The sequence below is a fragment of the Nymphalis io genome, chromosome 6, assembly GCF_905147045.1.
Source record: "Nymphalis io chromosome 6, ilAglIoxx1.1, whole genome shotgun sequence".
NCBI lineage: Eukaryota > Metazoa > Arthropoda > Insecta > Lepidoptera > Nymphalidae > Nymphalis > Nymphalis io.
This window is the reverse complement of record NC_065893.1, coordinates 7,499,878-7,520,720: the sequence shown is the minus strand read 5'-3', so window position 1 is coordinate 7,520,720 and position 20,843 is coordinate 7,499,878. Positions and strand designations below refer to the sequence as shown.

Sequence of the window (20,843 nt, the reverse complement as noted above, 5' to 3'; positions counted from 1 at the left end):
TCCTGGACCAGACGGGGTGAAGAGGGTCGCTGAGATTCTAACCAAAAAAGGGACTATTCGGAGAGCGTACAATAACATATGCCCTCTTCCGGAGACATCTAGCTGTTGAAGAATCCTTCAACCCCGGGGAGTATGTTGCGGCGCTTCACTATCTATCATCGCGGGGTGCGGGGACGCGCCTACCAACTTAACTTCACTTGTCGTCTCGACTCGCGTGCGCGACACACATCAGTTCTTCATCTTATAATTATTTATCATTAATACAAGTATTCAATTTCCAAAGTCTTCGTTATTTTTACCACCACAAAAGCAGCTATCGAAGCTAAAACTCCTGGACTATTAATTTGCGGTGCAGTGTCAAAAGTGTATTGAAGGGATTTAACAGGCTTTTCTGACCGCCGGCTTCAAAGTCATGGAAATACTTTTTCTGGTAGACTAGTTTGACAACACAACAATAATTCCCTTGGACTTAACGACATACACGGCCTCTGTTCTAGTCCACAGTGAAAATAATAATAAAAATAAACGTTAGATGTCAAAGACCTTTAATACTAGAACCACACCATTGCTCCATTTGAGTGATTTTATCCTCTGCGTAAATCTTTGTATGTGTACTTATAACGTCAATAATGCGCCAAGAACCATTTCATTTCATTTTTTTTATTTTATTTATTTATTATTGAACGGAGTTACATTTTTGATAATGATAAATGAAAACTAAATAAATAATAGGATGTGTGACTGTGTTTGTGTGCTTATGCGTGTGTAATTAGGTGTATGAGCATCTTTCATCCATCCTTTAACAAGTAATCTTTTTTTTTTTTTTTATATGCCCCGGGATGGCAAATGACTCTACTCCATCTGATGGTAAGTGGTAGTAGAGTCCAAACGCGACGACGGCCAGTACAGTCGGGAAGAATGTTCTGTACTAGCCGTCCCCGCCTTGCCGGCCCGCAAGATGCCTCTTCACGCCTCGTTTGAAGGAACCCGGGTTGTAAGAGGAGGGGAACACGTGAGCTGGTAAGGAATTCCATTTTTTGGTAGTGCGACAAAGAAAGGAGTTACCAAATTTCTTTGTGCGCGATGGAATTGATGTCACAGTTAGGCGGTGACATCGAGAACCAGCTCGCGTGGACTTAAGAAGGAAGAGGGAAGCAGGAATTAGAGAGAATAATTCCTCAGAGCACTCGCCGTGATACAGACGATAGAAAGCGCTCAGTGCTGCTATCTCGCGACGCAATTGTAAAGGTTCAAGGGTGTTTGTGACCTTTACGTCGCCAATAATGCGTACTGCACGTCGCTGCAACCGGTCCAAGGCCTCCATTAGGTCCATTTAGTACTTAGCGGAGCCATCCCAAAGGTGCGAACAATATTCAACGCAAGACCGTACCTGTGTTTTGTATAACAGGCACAGTTGTTGTGGCGTGAAAAAACGCCGCACCTTGTTCAGAACTCCGAGTTTTCGTGAAGCTGTTTTTATAATAGCCTCGATGTAATCCCTTGGACTAAGGCCGCAGCGAACCTCCATCCCCAGCATGGCGATTTTGCTTTGTATCATCAGCGGTGTGCCACAGAGGGAGGGATGAGGGTAAAATTGTGACTTTTTCGCTGTGAGAGCGCACACCTGTGTTTTCTTGGCATTAAACTCAACAAGATTATCAGAACCCCATTTGGCGATGAGCTCTAATGTCCTATCGAGTTCAATAACAAGATTCTCCCGCCTCTCCTCAGTTTCCGCCCGCCCAGCCACTGCGCGTCCGTGGTATCCACCATGCACTGTACTATCATCTGCATAGCAATGTATGTTCCCAAGAGAGAGAATATCATTGATATGCAAAAGAAAGAGTGTGGGAGATAGCACAGATCCCTGGGGGACGCCAGCATTCACTACATAGAATTGTGAAGCGCAACCATCTACTAAAACACGAAGGCTACGCTTGTGTAGGAAGCTGGCAATCCAGGTGCATAGCTGAGCAGGCAGACCATATGCCGGTAGCTTGGAGAGAAGACTTCTGTGCCAGACCCTGTCGAAAGCCTTGGAGATATCGAGGCTGACAGCCAACGATTCTCCATGCTTGTCGATAGCTTCACCCCAGAGGTGCGTTACGTACGCTAGAAGATCACCTGTGGACCGTTTTGGTCGAAACCCGTACTGACGATCATTAATTAGACAGTGATCTTCTAGGTAATGGATCAGTTGGTTGTTTAAAATCCGTTCCATCACCTTACAAAGTACTGAGGTGATAGCTATTGGCCGATAATTTGCCGGGTCAGACCGATCCCCTTTTTTGGGAACCGCTTGCACATTAGCTCTTCTAAAAGCCTCCGGCACACATCCCGAAGAGAGAGAAAGTTGGAACAGGCGCGTTAACACAGGAGACAGCTCCGCCGCGCACTTCTTCAGCACAATGGCTGGTATTCCATCGGGACCGCTAGCTTTCCGTATATCGAGTGATTGCAGCTCCGCACGCACATCACGTTGCCTGATTTTGATGTCAGGCATCGTGTGGCCACATGAAGGTATTGTTGGTGGCTGCGCACTACAATCATCGATCACAGAGTTGTCGGCAAAGAGTTTAGCCAGGAGGTCGGCTTTCTCCTGCGGACTGTGAGCTAGCGATCCGTCCGGATTTCTGAGCGGTGGCAGCGAAGGTTGGCAGAAATTGTTTTGCACAGACTTGGTCAGACGCCAGAAGCTACGGGAGCCCCTAGGATGCGAAATAAGGTCATGACCAATCTGTACAATGCGCTGTGCATCCGCTCTCGTGTATGCCTTCCTACAGGATTTGGAATTTTTATTGTAGTTTGCTTTCAGTGAGTCAATGTTAGATGCCCCGTTAATGCAGCCGTTGATCCACGCGCGATATGCCGCCTGCTTAGATGATACAGCGTCGGCACATTCACGCGTGAACCAACGGTTACGCGTACCCCTATTGATGAGATCTGAGCTAGGAATGTAGTATTCCATTCCTAACTCGATCTCATCAGCAACAGCAGCGACACTAGCTGTCGGGTCATTCCCACTGAAGCAACGTTCCTTCCAAGGGACTGACGCATAGTAATCGCGCATACCGTCCCAATCTGCCGACTTATAGTGCCAAACGCGACGTTTGCATACCGCTGATGGCGGCAGCTTGGCCTGTGGCACTTTGGTAGATATAAGGCCGTGATCTGAAGAACCAAGTGGAGCTTGAACCACAACCTGATATTCCACCGGGTGAGAAGTCAGTAGAGAAGGCGCTTGCCCATCAATGTCTGGGATCCTGGTGGGCTGATCAACCAGTTGGGTCAAGTCGTGTGTGAGAGCAAAAGCATGAGCAGTTCTTTCAGCATGGTCAGTTTTGAGGGATTTCAACCATGATTCATGGTGATCATTAAAATCTCCCAAAAACACCAATTCCGCGTTAGGAAACTGCTCTTGCGCAGCATCTGCCACCCGACTAAGATGGTCGAATAATCGGCTTGTCTCCAAGTCACCATTGTGGGATCTGTAGAGGCACACGTAGAATCGACTCTGACGAACCAGGTCCACACGTACCACCAATATGGAGAAGGAGGGGTCCTCCAAGCAGCGCAATCGGTGACAACAAACATCCGCCCTGACGAACAAGCATACTCCGGCTTTCGCTTTAAAAGATTCTTCAAGCATGTAGCCGGGATAGTTAAGGTAGCTGGTGTCGGCAGGGCGGAGTATTTGCGTCTCCGTGAGAAACAACATTGCTGGCCGTGCTGTCTCGAGATGGTGGTGGACAGCGTTGAGGTTAGCGTGGAGTCCTCGGATGTTAGAGAACTCGACCTCAAACAGCGTGGGTATGGTGGGGGTGTGCACCGCTGAACGACCGTTATTTCTTATTTGCACTACCATTTGGAAAAATTAGGAAAAGAGACGTGAAGCGAGCGACGTATTGCCACGATAGGGATGGGCAAAGTATGGAGGCGTGTTTTCCCAAATGTTTGCCAAAAAGGAAAATATACTGATCCGCCGGACGGAAGGGCCCCCGAACCCCCCCGGAAGTGGCCGCCGGGACCCCACCTTCCGGTCACCAACCGGCACGACGGTCCACCCCGAGATTATGCGTGGCCTGGTGGGGCAGCCTCGCGAGCTGGTTAGGCACGCTCGGGCCCCTGTACTATGCCACGGGCGGCCAGCGGAACAGCCGTTTCTTCGGGTCTCCCTGTCCGGCAGGTCAATACAGTTTCCCCCGGCATTGGTTCAACAGCCGTCTCCACTGGACCAACACCCATCGCGGCAATACTCGCTCGGGCACTGGCTGTACGCTGGCTGACCTCGAAACGCGGCTGCAAGCCACTTCACGAGTTTTTCACCATGCGAAACGCGGCTGCAAGCCACTTCACGAGTTTTTCACCATGCGTACGGTGGTAACAAGCCAGGCGGATGTTAGCATCCTACCACCAGATGAGCAGATGGTCGCTCAGATATCCCTTAGTCGCCTCTTACGACACCCATGGGAAAGAGAGGGGCAGTGAAATGTATTCTTTCTCTGTCACTGCACGGATAAAAAATCAGTGAATATAGTCAAATTTGTCACGGTGGGGCGCTTCATTACAAAACCGTGCTGCTCGTAGGATAAAGTAGATGGTGATGATTGGATATATACGTCTGCAGACAACTGTTTCAAATAGATGCCATTAACAATAGATATTGGCTGGTAGCTTGCAATTTGACTTTGGTATCCACTAATTATGGGAACTATTAACGCCTCTTTCCATTTATCTGGAAATGCGCAGAAGGCATGAATAGATAGGTAGATAAACTATGAACTTCATCTTCACCAATGATTATATTGCAAAATAAAAATAAATTATATTTGAATCTTAAATGTTGTAGTCTTGGTGCTCGTAATTACACTGACTTAATCACACTTTGAATTTGAACACTATAATATGGAATATGCACGAATGTTTGGCGATAGCATAATTAATGAGGCGGTGGGTTCCATTCAGACGGGCCTACACAAAGCCTTAAAGCGCCGTTAACGATAAATCTATCTCTTAAAATGATATATTTTTTATTTTATTTTTATATATCATTCGCTGGTGGACGAGCAATTGGGCCACCTGATGGTAAGTGGCCACCGCCCATAGACATTGGCGAGAACGGTAAGAAAATAACTGCCTGGTTGGTCTAGTGGTTTGATGTAAGGCCGCAGAACCGGAGGTCCTGGGTTCAATTCCCAGGTCGGGCCAATAAAAAGTTATTGGGTTTTTCTGTCAGAAAATTTTCAGTAGCAGCCCAGAGTCTGGAAGTTGGAAGTGTGTTCACTCCCGTGCCTCGGAAAGCACGTAACGCCGTTGGTCATGCGCCTGAACTCTTGACTTGAACGGTCGTGTCGTATTGTTGTCCCACACACTATAATATCTTCTGCGTAGTTGGCTAATCTCTCTTAAGATTGGCCGCCGTGGCCGAAATCGGTCTGGAGGACATTATAATTATTATTAAGAAATATAATCATTCCTTACATCGCCAATGCGCCATCACCTGGTGAAATCTTAGTTCCCAAGGTTGGTGGCGCACTGGCTATAAGCGATGGTTGACATTTCTTACAATGCCAATGTCTAAGGGCGTTTTGGTGACCACTTACCATCAGGTGGCCCATATACTCGTCCACCTTCCTATTCTATAAAAAAAAAATCAACCTTGGGAACCGAGATGTTATATCCCTTGTGCCTATAGTTACACTGGCTCACTCACCCTTCAAACCGGAACGCAACAATTCTAAGTATTGCTGCTTAGCGGCAGAATATCTGATGAGTGGATGGTATCCACTCAGACAGGACTGCACGAAGCCCTACCACCAGGTAAAGGCTTTCACGGAATAAAGAACCTTTTGTACCTGTACTCCAACTGTTATGAACGTAACGTTTTTTTATGAATTAGGAACAATGCCATTATCATTGCCTAATTATGTTAAGTTTCATAAGCATCGGCTTGCCTTAAAGCTATGCAAAACTTTCCAGAAAGTGCGTGATGATGGTAGTCCTGACTGATTTCGACCTCGGCATTCTCAACGGAGACTAACCAACTTTGAAAGAGATATAGCTTAGTACATTGCAAAAGCGATTCAGGCAGCGCAGATACAATGGAACAAAAATCCCACAAGATCGGAGGTTTTAGACGCAGAGCTAAATATTTGATGTATATTCCGAAGCACTCCTGATTTTTATAGGTACTCTAAACCGCTACTGAGAATTTCTTGAGAGAAAAACACCTAAAGTTTTTATTTGCCTGACCTACACATTTTATGTAAGTTCAAGGCAAGAACCTATAGGGCAGAGCAAGACGGGCTAGAGGGTAAGACGGTAGTCGTGATGGATACCAGTCATAGATAGCAAAAGAATTGATGAACTCTAACGACTAATATGACGAATAAGATAAAATAGGTTATAAAAAACATTAATTATTAGAGGCCAATTGCTAAACATGATTATTAAAATAAATTCGATAATTTCACTTAACTATTCTTTTAATCTAGGATATGTCCTATATTTTAAATAATTTCAAAAGACATTGTACTCCATCATACTATATGAATACAAAACAAAATGTGGCGTGTTTGCGGGTATTGATCGACCCGCGCCCGGTACCGCCAGGACGAACTGAATGCCTACTGAAAAATTTCATGAAAAATTTTAATCACCCTTTCAATAGGAACAGGCAACTTTGACAATCTACACATGAAGGATATATTTTTGTTTATTATTATTTTTATATTTAATTTGCGATATGTGTGGAATCATATTATTTTGACGAGAAATTGTATTCTGTTTTGTTATCACTATTAGTCTTCTTTATTATCTATTCTATTTATCTAGTTATCTTTGTTATCTATTAATTCGCTGTATACATATTAATTATAATAGAGGTATCCGAAATATGCACTACTCATATATAGGATTCTAGTGTACTATCAAATTTTATAGATAAAGATACGGTACTTGGCGAGCCGGTTGGCGTGGTTGGTGGATGCTTGCCTTTCACGCCGAAGGTTGTGGGTTCGATTCCCACCCAGGGCAGATATTTGTGTGCATGAACATGTCTGTTTGTCCTGAGTCTGGGTGTAATTATCTATATAAGTATGTATTTACAAAAGAAAGATAGTATATGTAGTATATCAGTTGTCTAGTTACCATAGTACAAGCTATGTACAAGCTTAATTTGGGATCAGATGGACGTGTGTGAAAAATGCCCCAGGATATTATATTATTAAAAACATTAAAACTAAAAATTAAGATTTTCTCATAGACAATTAACTACTTCTTACTGGTTTGACATATTCCTCGCATTTTATAAATTAATATGATAAAATAAAATACTAAGAGCACAGCAATAACGAGTAAGTACATATAAAAAACATGCAAATCCACTAAAGATATTCGACAACTCTCTGAGACCTTACGTGACATCGCCGTATGCAAATCACAAATTTTGATGTTAAAATCTTTTGCAACATTTTATTTACGTTTTTATTTTCACCAATATTTCGTATAATATTTGTATATATTTTTATTAATATGTCATATATGAAAAAATTTAAAAAAATTATCCAAGACTAGATTATATGCAGTAAAGTAAATCACCGGCACGCTTGTAAACGTCTCACTATTGAGCAGAGACGTTTTAGTGTGAGTTTTAACACATTCTCTTTAATTCTTATCAGCCCATATTCTTCTTTTGACTTTCAATGAAAGAAAACCTCATTTCAGAACTTACAAATACAAATTTACAAATTATTTTTAATACATACTTATTAAGTAGGTATCTATAATAAACATACATAAAGGTAAAAATTATTAAAATTGGTGCCAAAGTCATGGCCAATAGGGGCAAATGTATAAATATTGAATTATTTCAAGATAAGTTCCTAAAATAAACAACAATTTTTATACTCAATAAGTCATCTACCAAGAACTTTAATTGCGCCTGAAATTAAAATTATGATTGGAACCTACCACTTCAAATAAATATTATATTTTTTTGCTAGGCGCTTTGACCTACTTCTTACAGCAATAACATTTCGGCTCAAACTATTAAAATACCATGATGATTTGCTAAAATCATTAATAGTTCCTATCAAATCAAAATTACTCGAGGTTGCTTGCAAGCCGAACGTGTTGTGAAATGATCTGAGAGCTAATTACTAAATGTAATTTTCATCAACGCTAATGTAAGTTTTAATTACGTAAATATTCAATTTAAATTAGCAATTAATATGTGTAAGACTGATAATTCCATATATATATTAGGTTTGTAATCGTTTATCAACATATGTAAGGTTACGCTATTTTATGTTTCTAATATAGCTTTGCTACTGTAGTGAAAAAGAAGCACTGACGGTACAGTGCTCTAAATGAATACAAGAATCGATATTTCAATAAATAGTTTAACAAACCAAACTCTGTATTAAGAAGTATTGCGATGCTAAATGAGGTTGATTCATAGAGGCCAACCACTGCTCTCTGACATATTATTATAATAATTTATTCTAGTGCGATGATGAAATAAATTAATTTTGTTTAACATAATTTTGTGACTTTCAAAGCAATCAATTTTTATTACTCGATACATTTTACCTTACACTATATGCACATTAAAAAAATTAGCAATAGATTTTTCATAAAAAATAATAGAACATTTTTGGCTTTTTATTATTCATTTGATGACGTTACGCTTAATTGAAACGACGACAATGGAAACGATTCCTGAAGCGTGCAGCCTTCACATTTATATTTACTTATTCCTTATACCAAGTTCGCAGTTGTAAGCCATCATCGTATGGTCACAATCAGTGCTTTTAGTGGCTTCCTTTTATTGCATACAAAAATTGACATTAAAACGCTACCAACAATTATAGTAAACTACCAACCATATTGTGCAAAATAATTAATATTGAACTTACTTATTATGTAAGTAATAAGATTATTTATATATAAATTATCTGCATATTTGTAAGTTTGTCATCTTAGTGCCGTTTTTCTACCCTTATGTATAAATGATTGCTTTACATTCACGTCGACTACGAAGGTAAGTTAAATATTTAAAGAACTGAGTCACATTATTTTTTAATGTTTGTTTAATGGATCAATATTTCGTTTATTTTAATATAAGTACATAATCTTTATATTAAGTGTATCATAATTGTAATAACGATGAACGGCCGAGATGGCCCAGTGGTAAGAACGTGTAAACTTCACTGGGTTCAAGCGCGGGCAAGCACCACTGAATTTTCATGTGCTTAATTTGTGTTTGTAATTCATCTCGTGCTTGACGGTCAAGGAAAACATCGTAAGGAAACCTGCATGTATCTAATTTCACTGAAATTCTGCCACATGTGTATTTCACCAACCCGCATTGGAGCAGCGTGGTGGAATAAGCTTCAAAACCTTCTCCTCAAAAAAGGAGAGGACATTCACGGACAGCCCAGCTGTGGGACATTCACGGGCTATTACCAATTTTATTAAAAGTGTAAATAACTGTCAAGCCTTGTAGGCTTAGTGGCTTACTTGTTCGGCTCCAGATCCGGAATATGTCGGGTTTATATAATCATTGGTTTTGTTTTCTATTAGAAAATTATCACAAGCTACCCGAAATTAAGAAATTATGGGTGTTAACCTCACGTGTTCGGAAAGCACATAAATTGCTTGGCCCTGCATCGAGCAGATTTCCAGTCGAAAATAATGGAAATAGAGAGTGTGAGCACTCTCACATATTTAATGCACAGATGGCTAATCTCAAGAGTATGTTTTAATTAATGTATTAAAGTTTCACAAAACAAAAAGTTAAACATTGTATTCTTAAATGTTTTCTTTAATTCACAGGCATAATTTAATATAATTTAGCTACCGTAGTTAAACAAAAAAATTTAGTATCCATAAGTTTAAAAAAATAATGTTAAGACCACCAACTCGTAGGAAATTAAGTGCTGTGTCTTCTGGTTCGGCGCGAAGACGGGCTCGGGAGCGACTACGAGCTGAACAAACTCGTACTGAGGGTGAACGGCTTGCTAAGGAAAGACGTGAACAACGGTCTAAGGAGAAGTTTGAACTACAAAAACAGGTATGCGCAGGTATTTTCAACTTCCAAGGTGTCTTTCGTATTTCAAATTATAAAATACTTTTTTGGGTATCATCCAATTTTAGCTTTAATTATACATAAAACATCTATGATTTTTTTAAAGTACGAAATATCACTTTTTAAGTGAATTAAATAATTTATTTACATTTTTTGGGCCATCGTATTTTTATTTGATTTAATTTAGTTTAACTAAAATAGTAATAAACTACAAGATTTATAAATTGATATCTTTACCGACAAAAAAACATTTTTTAAAAATGTTGAGAACAGCTTTTTCTATTACCAATAGGTTATGAGAAGTTTTACATAAAATCGACAAGTTGAAGAAAATAACATAACCGCTAGTTGTTTATTTTCTGCAATAGGTAGAGAAAGCCAAAGAATTATAAGAAACTAATGTTTATTTGAAGCGTTTTGTAATATGGTCAAATATTATTCTGTTTTTTTTTAAGTATATAAACATTAATACTATTTGTTTTTCTAATAATTAAGTCTTATTAACATTGTCTTTCAAGTTTTGGTATTGTAATACAAGCAAAGTAGTCTGAAAATATCCTACTGCTGAGCAAATGACTTTTATGCTCTTGAGGTTGTTTTAAGCTTATTTCACCACGCTGCTTCAATGTGGGTTGTACACGTATGGAAAAAATTCATCCGACATATACCAGTTTTTTCAAGAAGTTTTCGTTCTGACCGAAACAGCCTGTGAATGTCCCACTGCTGGGCTAAAGACCTCCTCTCCTCATTTTGAGGAGAAGGTTTGGAGCTTATTCCACCACGCTGCTCCAATGCGGGTTGGTGGAAGTTTTCGTTCAGCGCCAGATATTAGGTGAATTATGAACACTAATTAAGCACATGAAAAGTTAGTGGATTTTAACCGGGTTTAAACTAAAATCTTTAGATAAAATTGACGTGTTCTAACCAATAGTTCATTCCAGCTATTATCTTAATAAAAATAAAAGAATAAAAAAATATCTTAGGCCCGATTAGAGCTGGCGTCGTATGAGCCGTGGGGTCGCGCAGGCGGCGGCGCGCCCAATCTTCGCAGCGTACGATTTTGCAATCTCCGCGCTTTTGGTATCTACCCTGAAGATGAACTTAAGGTAGTTAATCAAGTTTTTTTATTTTTACTTTTAATCAACAACGTTATAGAAATGGTTTACAGTTTATAAGGAGTATTACGACACACACAATACATGATTAAATTTTAAACCCGCTCTTTTTTGAGCATTAGGCTACAAGCCTCTTTGGAGACGCTTCCATGTTCGATTGAAGGATATGGCTAAAAAAATATTCTATTGTTTTACGACACCCATTATTTGCATTAACCCCTATTTTTTAATTCGAGAACAACACGACATATTATCATTATTGATATTTTGTCACTTTTGTACATCCTTTCATATTTGCAATAAATAAAATTAGAATCTTCTAATTCCGTTAGCAATTTTTGCATCTCTATTTATTATGTATTATACGAATGCCAAGGCAAAATATTTCATAATTTTCGTTTTTAAGATCTATTTTCGGCTTAATCAAATTATAATTATGAAACATTATTATTTTAACATTGAAACTGTTTGCTTTTAAATTAAAATTTAATAAATATATAATTTTACTTTGTTATAAAATAAATATAATAACAAAATAAATATGAAGTATAATTGTTTATAGTAATTATATATAGTATAGTTACACATAATTTCCGCCCGTGGCTTCGTTCATGCGTGGGGTAGGAGGCAAGTATTACACATGATCGGTTAGTGGTTATGACGTAACAAACAAATTAACTTTCGCGTTTATAATATTATTTAGAATTATACTTAAGTCAAATTCAACTTTTGAACTTTAGGCCGATCTATTTACATAAAATATGATTTCAAAAACACATTGTGCCTCGTCATCAATGCTTGGGGAGATAATGATTGTAATCAAGTAAGTGCTGCAATCAATCTGTATAAGGCAAGGGTCACATTCCGTCTATAAGGCTTAACCGTTGGGTGAGAGTGACATAATATGAATACTTTAAGTGTGCTAATATAAAGAATGTACCGAGTTTCTGTTAATTGTAAATTTTACTTAAGGTCATATGTGTTACTTCATCAAAAAAATTAAAATATTCACTAAAAAATGAAAAATTGATTCACCTTCATACATAATCGAATACCATCTTATCTTGATAAACATAAATGTTTTTATTTCTGCAGATTTGAGCAACTATATAAATATCATTATTGCGTGGTAAATAACTAGTAATTTAATTTAATTTTTAATATCCTGGGACATTTTTCACACACGGCCATCTGATCCCAAATTAAGCTTGTACAGAGCTTGTACTATGGAAAACAGACAACTGATATACTACATATATTATTTTTCTTTTGTAAATACATACTCATATAGATAATTATACCAAGATTCAGGACAAACAGACATGTTCATGCACACAAATATCTGTCCTGGGTGGGAATCGAACCCACAACCTTCGGCGTGACAGGCAAGTATCCACCAACCGCGCCAACCAGCTCGTCATAACAATTTAATTGTTTTTGACCTGTCGTTATAATCGTAAATACATGGTTAAAATTTCAGGGTACAGCTGCTCACGAGCCTTGCCGGATGTGGTCATCGCCTCGTCGACACCGAAGCACGCCGCTGCGTCTCCGCGAGGATCCACAACTTTGCTACGCCGATGTTTTGCGGCAGACTGTTGACAATGACATAAGATATAAGCAAACGCCTAACCAGCAACAGGCCTATAAACAAATTCTAGGTTTTACAAAAGATGTTAAGATACCGAGTAACGTTCACAACATCATAGTTAATTTTTCATATATTACATAGGTTCAGTTCGTATTCAGTTCAGTTCAGTTTTAAAAAAATCATAATGTGTTATAAATTTTATGAAATTAATTAAATATAAAAATATATAGTTTAATGGTTATTTGTTTTTCAACGTTATCTACATTTCAGATGAAATGGTTGATAAGAGGCAGAAATCAATACAAGAAGGTATAAGACGCAATTTGGAATACGAGCGCAAAATGGTAACAAAATGTTATATTATTTTAGAAATTTTAATTTGATATTGAAATTATTTTTTGAATTTTCAGCAAACGATGGATGGACCTTGGGGCAAGCCAGGACCAGGTGGGACGATTTGGAGGAACCCTCGAGATATTGGCTTAAATTTCTCTAAGTCTATGGTAAATAAATAATAATATATTTTGTATGATTAATTTGCTAGAATAAGATAATCCAATAACTTTAATTCGGAATAATAATTTTTAGGGTTGGACAAATAATGAAATTTTTAATATATTAAGAGGTGAACACAAGCGACATAAAAGGTCGTCGCTTACTTTACCTAAAGTAAAGACAGTGGACGATTGTACCAAAGAAGATGAGATAACAAATAAAGAAAATATAAAACATTCCAGCGTTGAAAAGTTACCTGACATACCCGGTAAACAATCAAGCCTAGATCGTGATGACTGTACTGATGCTAAATTTAAAAGTGGAGGCAAAGAACATATATATATTTCTAACAAAAACGGCAGACAAAAACGAAGGTCGAATAAGAGTAAATTTGTCAAAAGATTATCAAATGGAGACAGAGTAATTCGAAGAATTTCTGATAATGAAGAGCGCAATAGAGAAAGTAATTCCGTAGACAAAAAACTAACGCCAGAGGCTACGATATTACATGCGACTGGAGGCATAGAGCTTGTTCCATTGTTAGCAAGAAGTAGGCGCGTTGGTGCTCGAACTCTGCCTTCGAGCGATGTCACACGACCTCAGGAGCAGTCATGCGAGTATGTATAAAATATACAATAAGCAACAAGTTAGTTCAGTGCCAAATCGATAGGTAATATAAATGGTTGTGGTCGACTGTAGAAGAATTTAAGTTGAAGTATCAGTAATCTTATTTTACCTACCTTCGATAAACACTAAACCTACTCACATGCTCGTAATATATTTACCTAGTTATCTAGTTTAATTCAGGTAATGTAATGAATTTTCTTTAAAATCTGCCATTTGACGAAAAATAATAATTATCTATTCGAATAATAGATGTAAAATATTATATAATAACTTTATTAGGAAGCAGCGGTAGTTAGTATAAAAACTGTTGGACTGCAACGTATTCATTAGTTATTTTGTGTTGGCTTTAACGATGAAAGGTAACTTGTATCTCTGAGAATTCTCGAAGTACCGTAAAGCCAAAATATTAGTCACTACATTTCTACCCTGATAGAGTACAGCACCGTCGGACTTTGCATACAATCCTTAACTCGTATGCCCGTCCTTGGTGTTCAAGCTTGCTCTGTAACAAATGGCATAACCGTGACAACATAACAGACAGACAAACAGAGCTCCTTCCGCATTTACAATATCAATAAAGATGACTTACTTAAAATTTTGCCGTGGAGTACCGGCTTAGAATAGTACTCCCCCAATCTCATCCCTCGGGTGTCGTAAGAGGCGACTGAGGGACAGGGAAAAGGGGGGATGGGCAGCAGCGTCCCTCCCCCATAAACATCTTACCCCCCTACTGCGCTCGCCAACACGCCTGCCCAGCGCGGCGAGTATGGGCAAACCCCCCCCTTAATGGCAGATGCGCCCAAAAAAAGGCCCCCAGTTACCGGCAAGCCCGCTAGGCCCGACCAAGGTAGCGGTCGCGGTATCGGCAGGGCAGGGGGTGCTAAGAATCACCGGTTCACGGTAGGCTACCGTATAAAACGACTGCACATGGCAACGTACAATGGACGCTCGATGAGGCTGGACCATCACCTCGTACAGGTATATGCGCCAACTTTGACATACTCTGATGATGTGGTCGAAGCGATGTACGAGGACATCGCAAAGGCCCTCAACGACACCTCGAAGGCCCACTACAATGTTGTTATGGGAGACTTTAATGCTAAAGTAGGAGTACAAGATAGCGGTGAATCGAAAATCGGACCTTACGGCTTGGGCTGCAGAAATCACAGGGGGCGAATGCTGGTAAACTTTCTCGAAGCGCAGGGGCTTTTTTTGATGAATTCTTTCTTTCAAAAGAAGCCTCAGAGGAGGTGGACCTGGCGAAGCCCCAATAACGTGACAAGGAACGAGATAGACTTTATCATTTCGAATAAAAGGCACATATTTAGAGATGTTTCAGTGATCAACAGGTTTAATACCGGAAGTGATCACCGCTTGGTTCGAGGCACTCTAAATATCAACTTAAAAGCCGAAACATCGAGAATGATGAGGTCTACTCTCCGACCTACCATGCTCCAAGCTGCTCAAGGCTCCGAAAAGTTCCAAATGGAACTTCAAAATCAATTCACCGCGTTGGAAACCATAAGCAGCATTGATGAGAGAACCGACACGCTGGTCAAAATACTGCAAAACACATCCCGCAAGTGTTTTCCGCCACAGAGAAGAGACAACGCACCAAAACTCTCTGCTGAAACAATCGAGCTCATGAGAAAACGGCGAGAACTACCATCGTTTTTGTCAGATAAGGCCTTAAATCGAATAATAAAAACGCTGACGCGACGCGATCTCCGACGCTCCAATACCCGTGCCATCAAGGCTGCGATTGAGCAAAATCGGGGATCGAAAGTTTTCGCTCGCAAGTTTGGGAGACCGCGTCTGACAAAACTTTAAACTGAAAATGGTGGGGTCGTTACCTCTAGGCCTGAGATTGTCGGAGAAGTAGAGAGGTTTTATGGGCAGTTGTTCTCTTCAAGATCGGATAAACCCGTGGGAATCAGTATTGATGACCAGCGCGCCCCTCTTATGCGCCATTACTCCGAGGAGCTCCCGGTCGTTGACCAAGGCGAGATTAGGGCGGCTCTAGAACAGCTTAAAAACAATAAAGCTCCGGGAGATGGCGGAATCACAACAGAGTTGCTTAAGGCAGGTGGGACTCCGGTCCTGAAAGAGCTAGCAAGCCTCTTTAATTCCGTCATCCAACATGGCAAGACCCCGGAAACGTGGAGCGGGAGTGAGGTGGTACTGTTTTTCAAGAAAGGTGATAAAACCCTCTTGAAAAACTACAGACCTATCTCCCTCCTGAGTCACGTGTATAAGCTGTTCTCAAGAGTCGTCACGAACCGTCTCGCCAGACGACTTGACGAGTTCCAGCCCCCAGAGCAAGCCAGCTTTCGATCAGGCTACAGCACCGTGGACCACATCCATACTGTTCGGCAAATTGTGCAGAAGACCGAAGAGTACAATTAGCCGCTGTGTATGGCATTTGTGGACTACGAGAAAGCCTTCGACTCCATCGAAACCTGGGCAGTGCTCGACTCATTGCAGAGATGTCATATCGATTGGAGATATATCGAGGCACCGAGATGTCTGTACAACGCCGCTACAATGACTGTCCACATCCAGGACTGTAAGACGAAGGCGATCCAACTGCGCAGAGGGGTGAGACAGGGGGATGTAATATCCCCGAAACTGTTCACCAACGCGTTGGAAGACGTTTTCAAGACGCTGGATTGGACTAGGTATTATATATATATTCGATTTGCCGACGATATCGTCATCATAGCAGAGTCGCTGGAACAACTCACCGAAATGCTGCGTAGCCTAGGCGAGTCTTCCCGGTGTGTCGGTCTCGGTATAAACTTGGACAAGACCAAGGTCATGTTCGATAGGCATGTCGTGCCGGGACCGATATACGTCGAGGGGAAACCTCTCGAAGTTGTTAGTGAATATACCTACCTAGGACAGATAATACAAGTCGGTAGGAACAACTTCGAGAAGGAAGCCGATCGAAGAATTCGCTTGGGATGGGCAGCATTTGGCAACCTTCGTCAAGTCCTCAAGTCGTCTATACCGCAATGTTTGAAGACGAAAGTCTTCAACCAATGCGTCTTACCTGCCATGACATACGGTGCCGAAACGTGGACACTAACTGCGGGACTAGACCACAAATTCAAAGTCGCTCAGCGTGCTATGGAGCGAGCTATGCTCACTCCGAGCTATGCTCGGAGTATCTTTGAAGGATAAGATCAGAAATGAGATTATCCAGAAAAGAACCGGAGTCACCGACATAGCTTGCAAAATTAGCAGGCTGAAGTGGCAGTGGGCTGGTCACGTATGTCGTAGGACCGATGGCCGTTGGAGCAGACGAGTCCTAGAGTGGAGACCGCGAATCGGCAAGCGCAGCGTAGGGCGCCCTCCAGCCAGGTGGACCGACGACCTTAAGAAGGTGGCGGGCACCAACTGGATGCGGAAGGCGGAGGACAGGGAGCTTTGGCGCACCTTGGGAGAGGCCTATGTTCAGCAGTGGACAACGATTGGCTGTTGATTGATTGATTGATTGACTTAAAATTTATGTAATGTGGTAACAATTAAAGCAGTAATGATATAGGTATAATAAACAAAGTCATCAGAATACATTTCTACAAATTTCAATTTAATTTAATATTTTAGCAAAAATTTTGTATTTTTACGTTCTGGTGACTCTTAATGCAATTTATATTTATAGTAAAATAATATACGTCGTTTTCAAGCGGGCTAAGATATTTTATACTTGTACACTCGTGAGATGCGAGATTTGTGAAATGTACAATCTTATTGTCAATTTTAGTGAACATTTTCAGTCTCAAGGTTATTGGAAATCAGTTAAAATTATTGCAACTATTTGAACAATTATATACTTTTCAAATATAGAACAAAAATGAGTTTTCTACGTTGTTTCTAGATTGTTCAATTGTTCAATCCACAAAATATAAACAAAATAAATTTCAAAACAATCACACTTAGATCAACGAACGAATAATAAAATAACTTAATAATCCAATAAATCAAAGAAAATATTTTATGTCATTTTTGTGTAATATTTCACATGTTAAATCATGTTAAAGTCACGCGAAGGCAAACATGCAATGTTGGAGACACTTTATTAATAAATTTCCCAAACGAACACATTAGAAATAACTCATTTTTGCCATAGCCATGTTTCATAACGTGATTTTAAAATTAGGATGAGTTTGTCGTGAAGAAATAACCAACCAACCATACGAGTTAGTTAATTTTATAAAAATCCAAGTTTTATATGTTTCATAACCTTTCCATAGTGCCGTTGCCCTTGTGTTTTGACATTATCAAAAACTTAATTATATTAATTAATAATCAATTAAATTTGAATATATGTATTTAAAATTTAAATATTTGAAATGAATTTCAAAATCTTTTTTTTTACCTATTTTATATAGTCTTTATATTAACATATCTTTATTTATCAAAAACATTTATTTAACAATATGTATCTGAAGAACACTTTAGAAGCGATGTTCTCAAACACTTCATGAAGTGCAATTAAATTTTTATGATATATTGTCAAAAATGTGTAAAAAAGTCAGATGTTATTTCAAATTTAATGATAATTTAAAAATTCATTTTTGTTAAAATATTTAGCTTAGGCACAATAGTAACAGCCTTTTTATGTCCCACTGCTGGGCTAAGGCCTCCTCTCCCTTTTGAGGAGAAGGTTTGAAGCTTATTCCACCACGCTGCTCCAATGCGGTTTGGTAGAATACACATGTGGCATAATTTCAATGAAATTAGACACATGCAGGTTTCCTCACGATGTTTTTCCTTCACCGTCAAGCACGAGATGAATTATAAACACAAATTAAGCACATGAAAATTCAGTGGTGCTTGCGCGGGCTTGAACCAACGATCATCGGTTAAGATTCACGCGTTCTAACCACTAGGCCATCTCATAGGCATAAGATCTAATCTTATTATTTAAAATATGAAGTAAAAATTTTAGATATTTTGTAAACATTTGTAAAAAAAATCTATTATTCTAATTAATATTTCTACATCAATAATACTTAAACTTAAAATAAAGCTGATATCACAGCTTTCTATCAAAGGTCATGTCATTCGGAAGATATATGATTATCGCCGGGAAATATGGTAGTACATATTAATAAAATCTTAAGTAATTTATTGATTGAAAATGATTGTGTCATAAAGTACAAGAATTGTTATTTATTAATTTTCTTTTATTACATATGGAATGATATATACGAATTATTATTTTTTGCTTAAAATATCGCAAATACATATCAAATCGGAATGTCAATAATATATTTAAAAACTTTTAGTATTAAGTATGTATGTTAAATTTTACTTTTGTATGTAGACATCGCATGTACATAGAAATAGTTAATGATTACGTTCCTTATCATCAGATGGCGGGAGCTTATGGATGTAAACTATTTAAAGGAATTAAAACATCAAATACGAATAAAAAGTGAAAAACAAAAGGTAAGAATCAGATAAAACGATATTTTGTGGGTATGAAGTTTATGCAAAATATACGTTGGATTATTATTTGTAATAAAACATTTTTGTAGAAATTTAATGTTATCAAAACATTACGTGTTTTGTCTTATATTATATTCTAGCTCTATATCATATAATTATCATTTCTTATTAGGGTATATCAATTTAATTTAAAAACTTTTTTCATTTAATTAAAATTACTTTTTACTGATTTTCTCGTAGGTCTTTCCGATGAATGTACATGTATAAATATACTGATCGGGTTATTTTTTTCATTAAAAGATCCAAATGTGCTTTTAAAGTTCTATTTTCTATCTTTTTTTAATAGAAATGTAGTTCCTATCTCAAATATTTCAAAAATATGATTCTAAGAGATTAATTAGTTGAAATACTTAACCGAATAATTACATTAAACATTTTGCATGAGTGCATTATTGTAGGAGTGTCGCCGTGATTCTGCGGAGAGCGTCCGGCGACATCACACGACGTGGGCTTCTCTGTGGGGGCGCCCCGGACACGGCGCGCCGCAGCAGCGCGGCCGATACGCGCGCAGCAACCTCGCACAACTGCTATACGTTCCACACCTCACTAACTCAAACATATAGTTCCTTTGTTGTAAATCTAATATTTCTTAAATAAATTAAAATATATTGATTATTCTAAAGCACAAGAAACAAAATTTAAATGAAATTAAACGCATCTTCAATTTTTGTGTTCTAGAATAATCAATAGGTATATTTAGTGATTTACCAACTATTTAATTTTTTTTAAATGTATCTTTTACATAAGGAGATATGACACAATTATTTGATAAAGGTATTTGGAATATTTGCTTTTAATTCAACTAAATATTCCAAATACCTATAGAATACTTCTAAACATAGAAATATTACTTAACATACAAGGGTGTCTCCAGAACGATTTGATTCAGAAATAGTTATAAAGTAGTAACAATTAGATTTTACTTATGAAAAATAAACACTTATTGCAAATAACTGTATATAATGCCTCTTTTATGTAGATAAAATAATATATAAATAGTTGTTTCAGATTAAGACTTTATACTACTTAACCTGAACCTAATAATAGGCCCGTATTAGGTTAGTATTTTGTTATTATTTTATCTATATAAAATAAATAGTAAAAGTGATGACAAATAAGTATATTAACATTTGCATATAAAGAAAGGTTTCTTTTATTACCAGACTGCAGAACTTAACAAATGATGAGAATTCAAATTGTACGTATGCAAAAGGAAAATATCTAGCCATATAGCTGAATCGAAACGCAACACTAGTTGTCAGCTGGTGGCCTTTACCTCGGAAATTAGGCGAAAGCAGGACATTGTCATGCATTGAAAGTCCTGTAATATACTTATATTATATATAAAACCAAAATATTTGATTTATTACAAGCTAACATCATTAAATAGTTCATAATGTAAATAAAT

General features: G+C 38.4%; 1 protein-coding gene across 1 annotated transcript; it reads left to right on the top strand.

Annotated features, from left to right (window-relative positions):
* Positions 1-9,003: 9,003 nt before the first annotated feature.
* Positions 9,004-20,029, top strand: LOC126768949 (uncharacterized). The gene is made up of 9 exons (XM_050487433.1): positions 9,004-9,043; positions 9,931-10,075; positions 11,074-11,196; positions 12,686-12,866; positions 13,067-13,140; positions 13,207-13,299; positions 13,385-13,908; positions 19,300-19,375; positions 19,834-20,029. Exons 1-9 carry the CDS (start codon positions 9,012-9,014, stop codon positions 19,996-19,998), a joined length of 1,413 nt encoding a protein of 470 aa, XP_050343390.1. The 5' UTR covers positions 9,004-9,011; the 3' UTR covers positions 19,999-20,029.
* Positions 20,030-20,843: the final 814 nt, after the last annotated feature.

Bases quoted from the DNA above. Each gene is read 5' to 3' on its own strand.
- LOC126768949 (XM_050487433.1), top strand. From the start codon at position 9,012: ATGATTGCTTTACATTCACGTCGACTACGAAG. The intron at 9,044-9,930 runs GTAAGTTAAATA...ACCAACTCGTAG, and splicing joins CATTCACGTCGACTACGAAG to GAAATTAAGTGCTGTGTCTT. The intron at 11,197-12,685 runs GTAGTTAATCAA...TTAAAATTTCAG, and splicing joins ACCCTGAAGATGAACTTAAG to GGTACAGCTGCTCACGAGCC.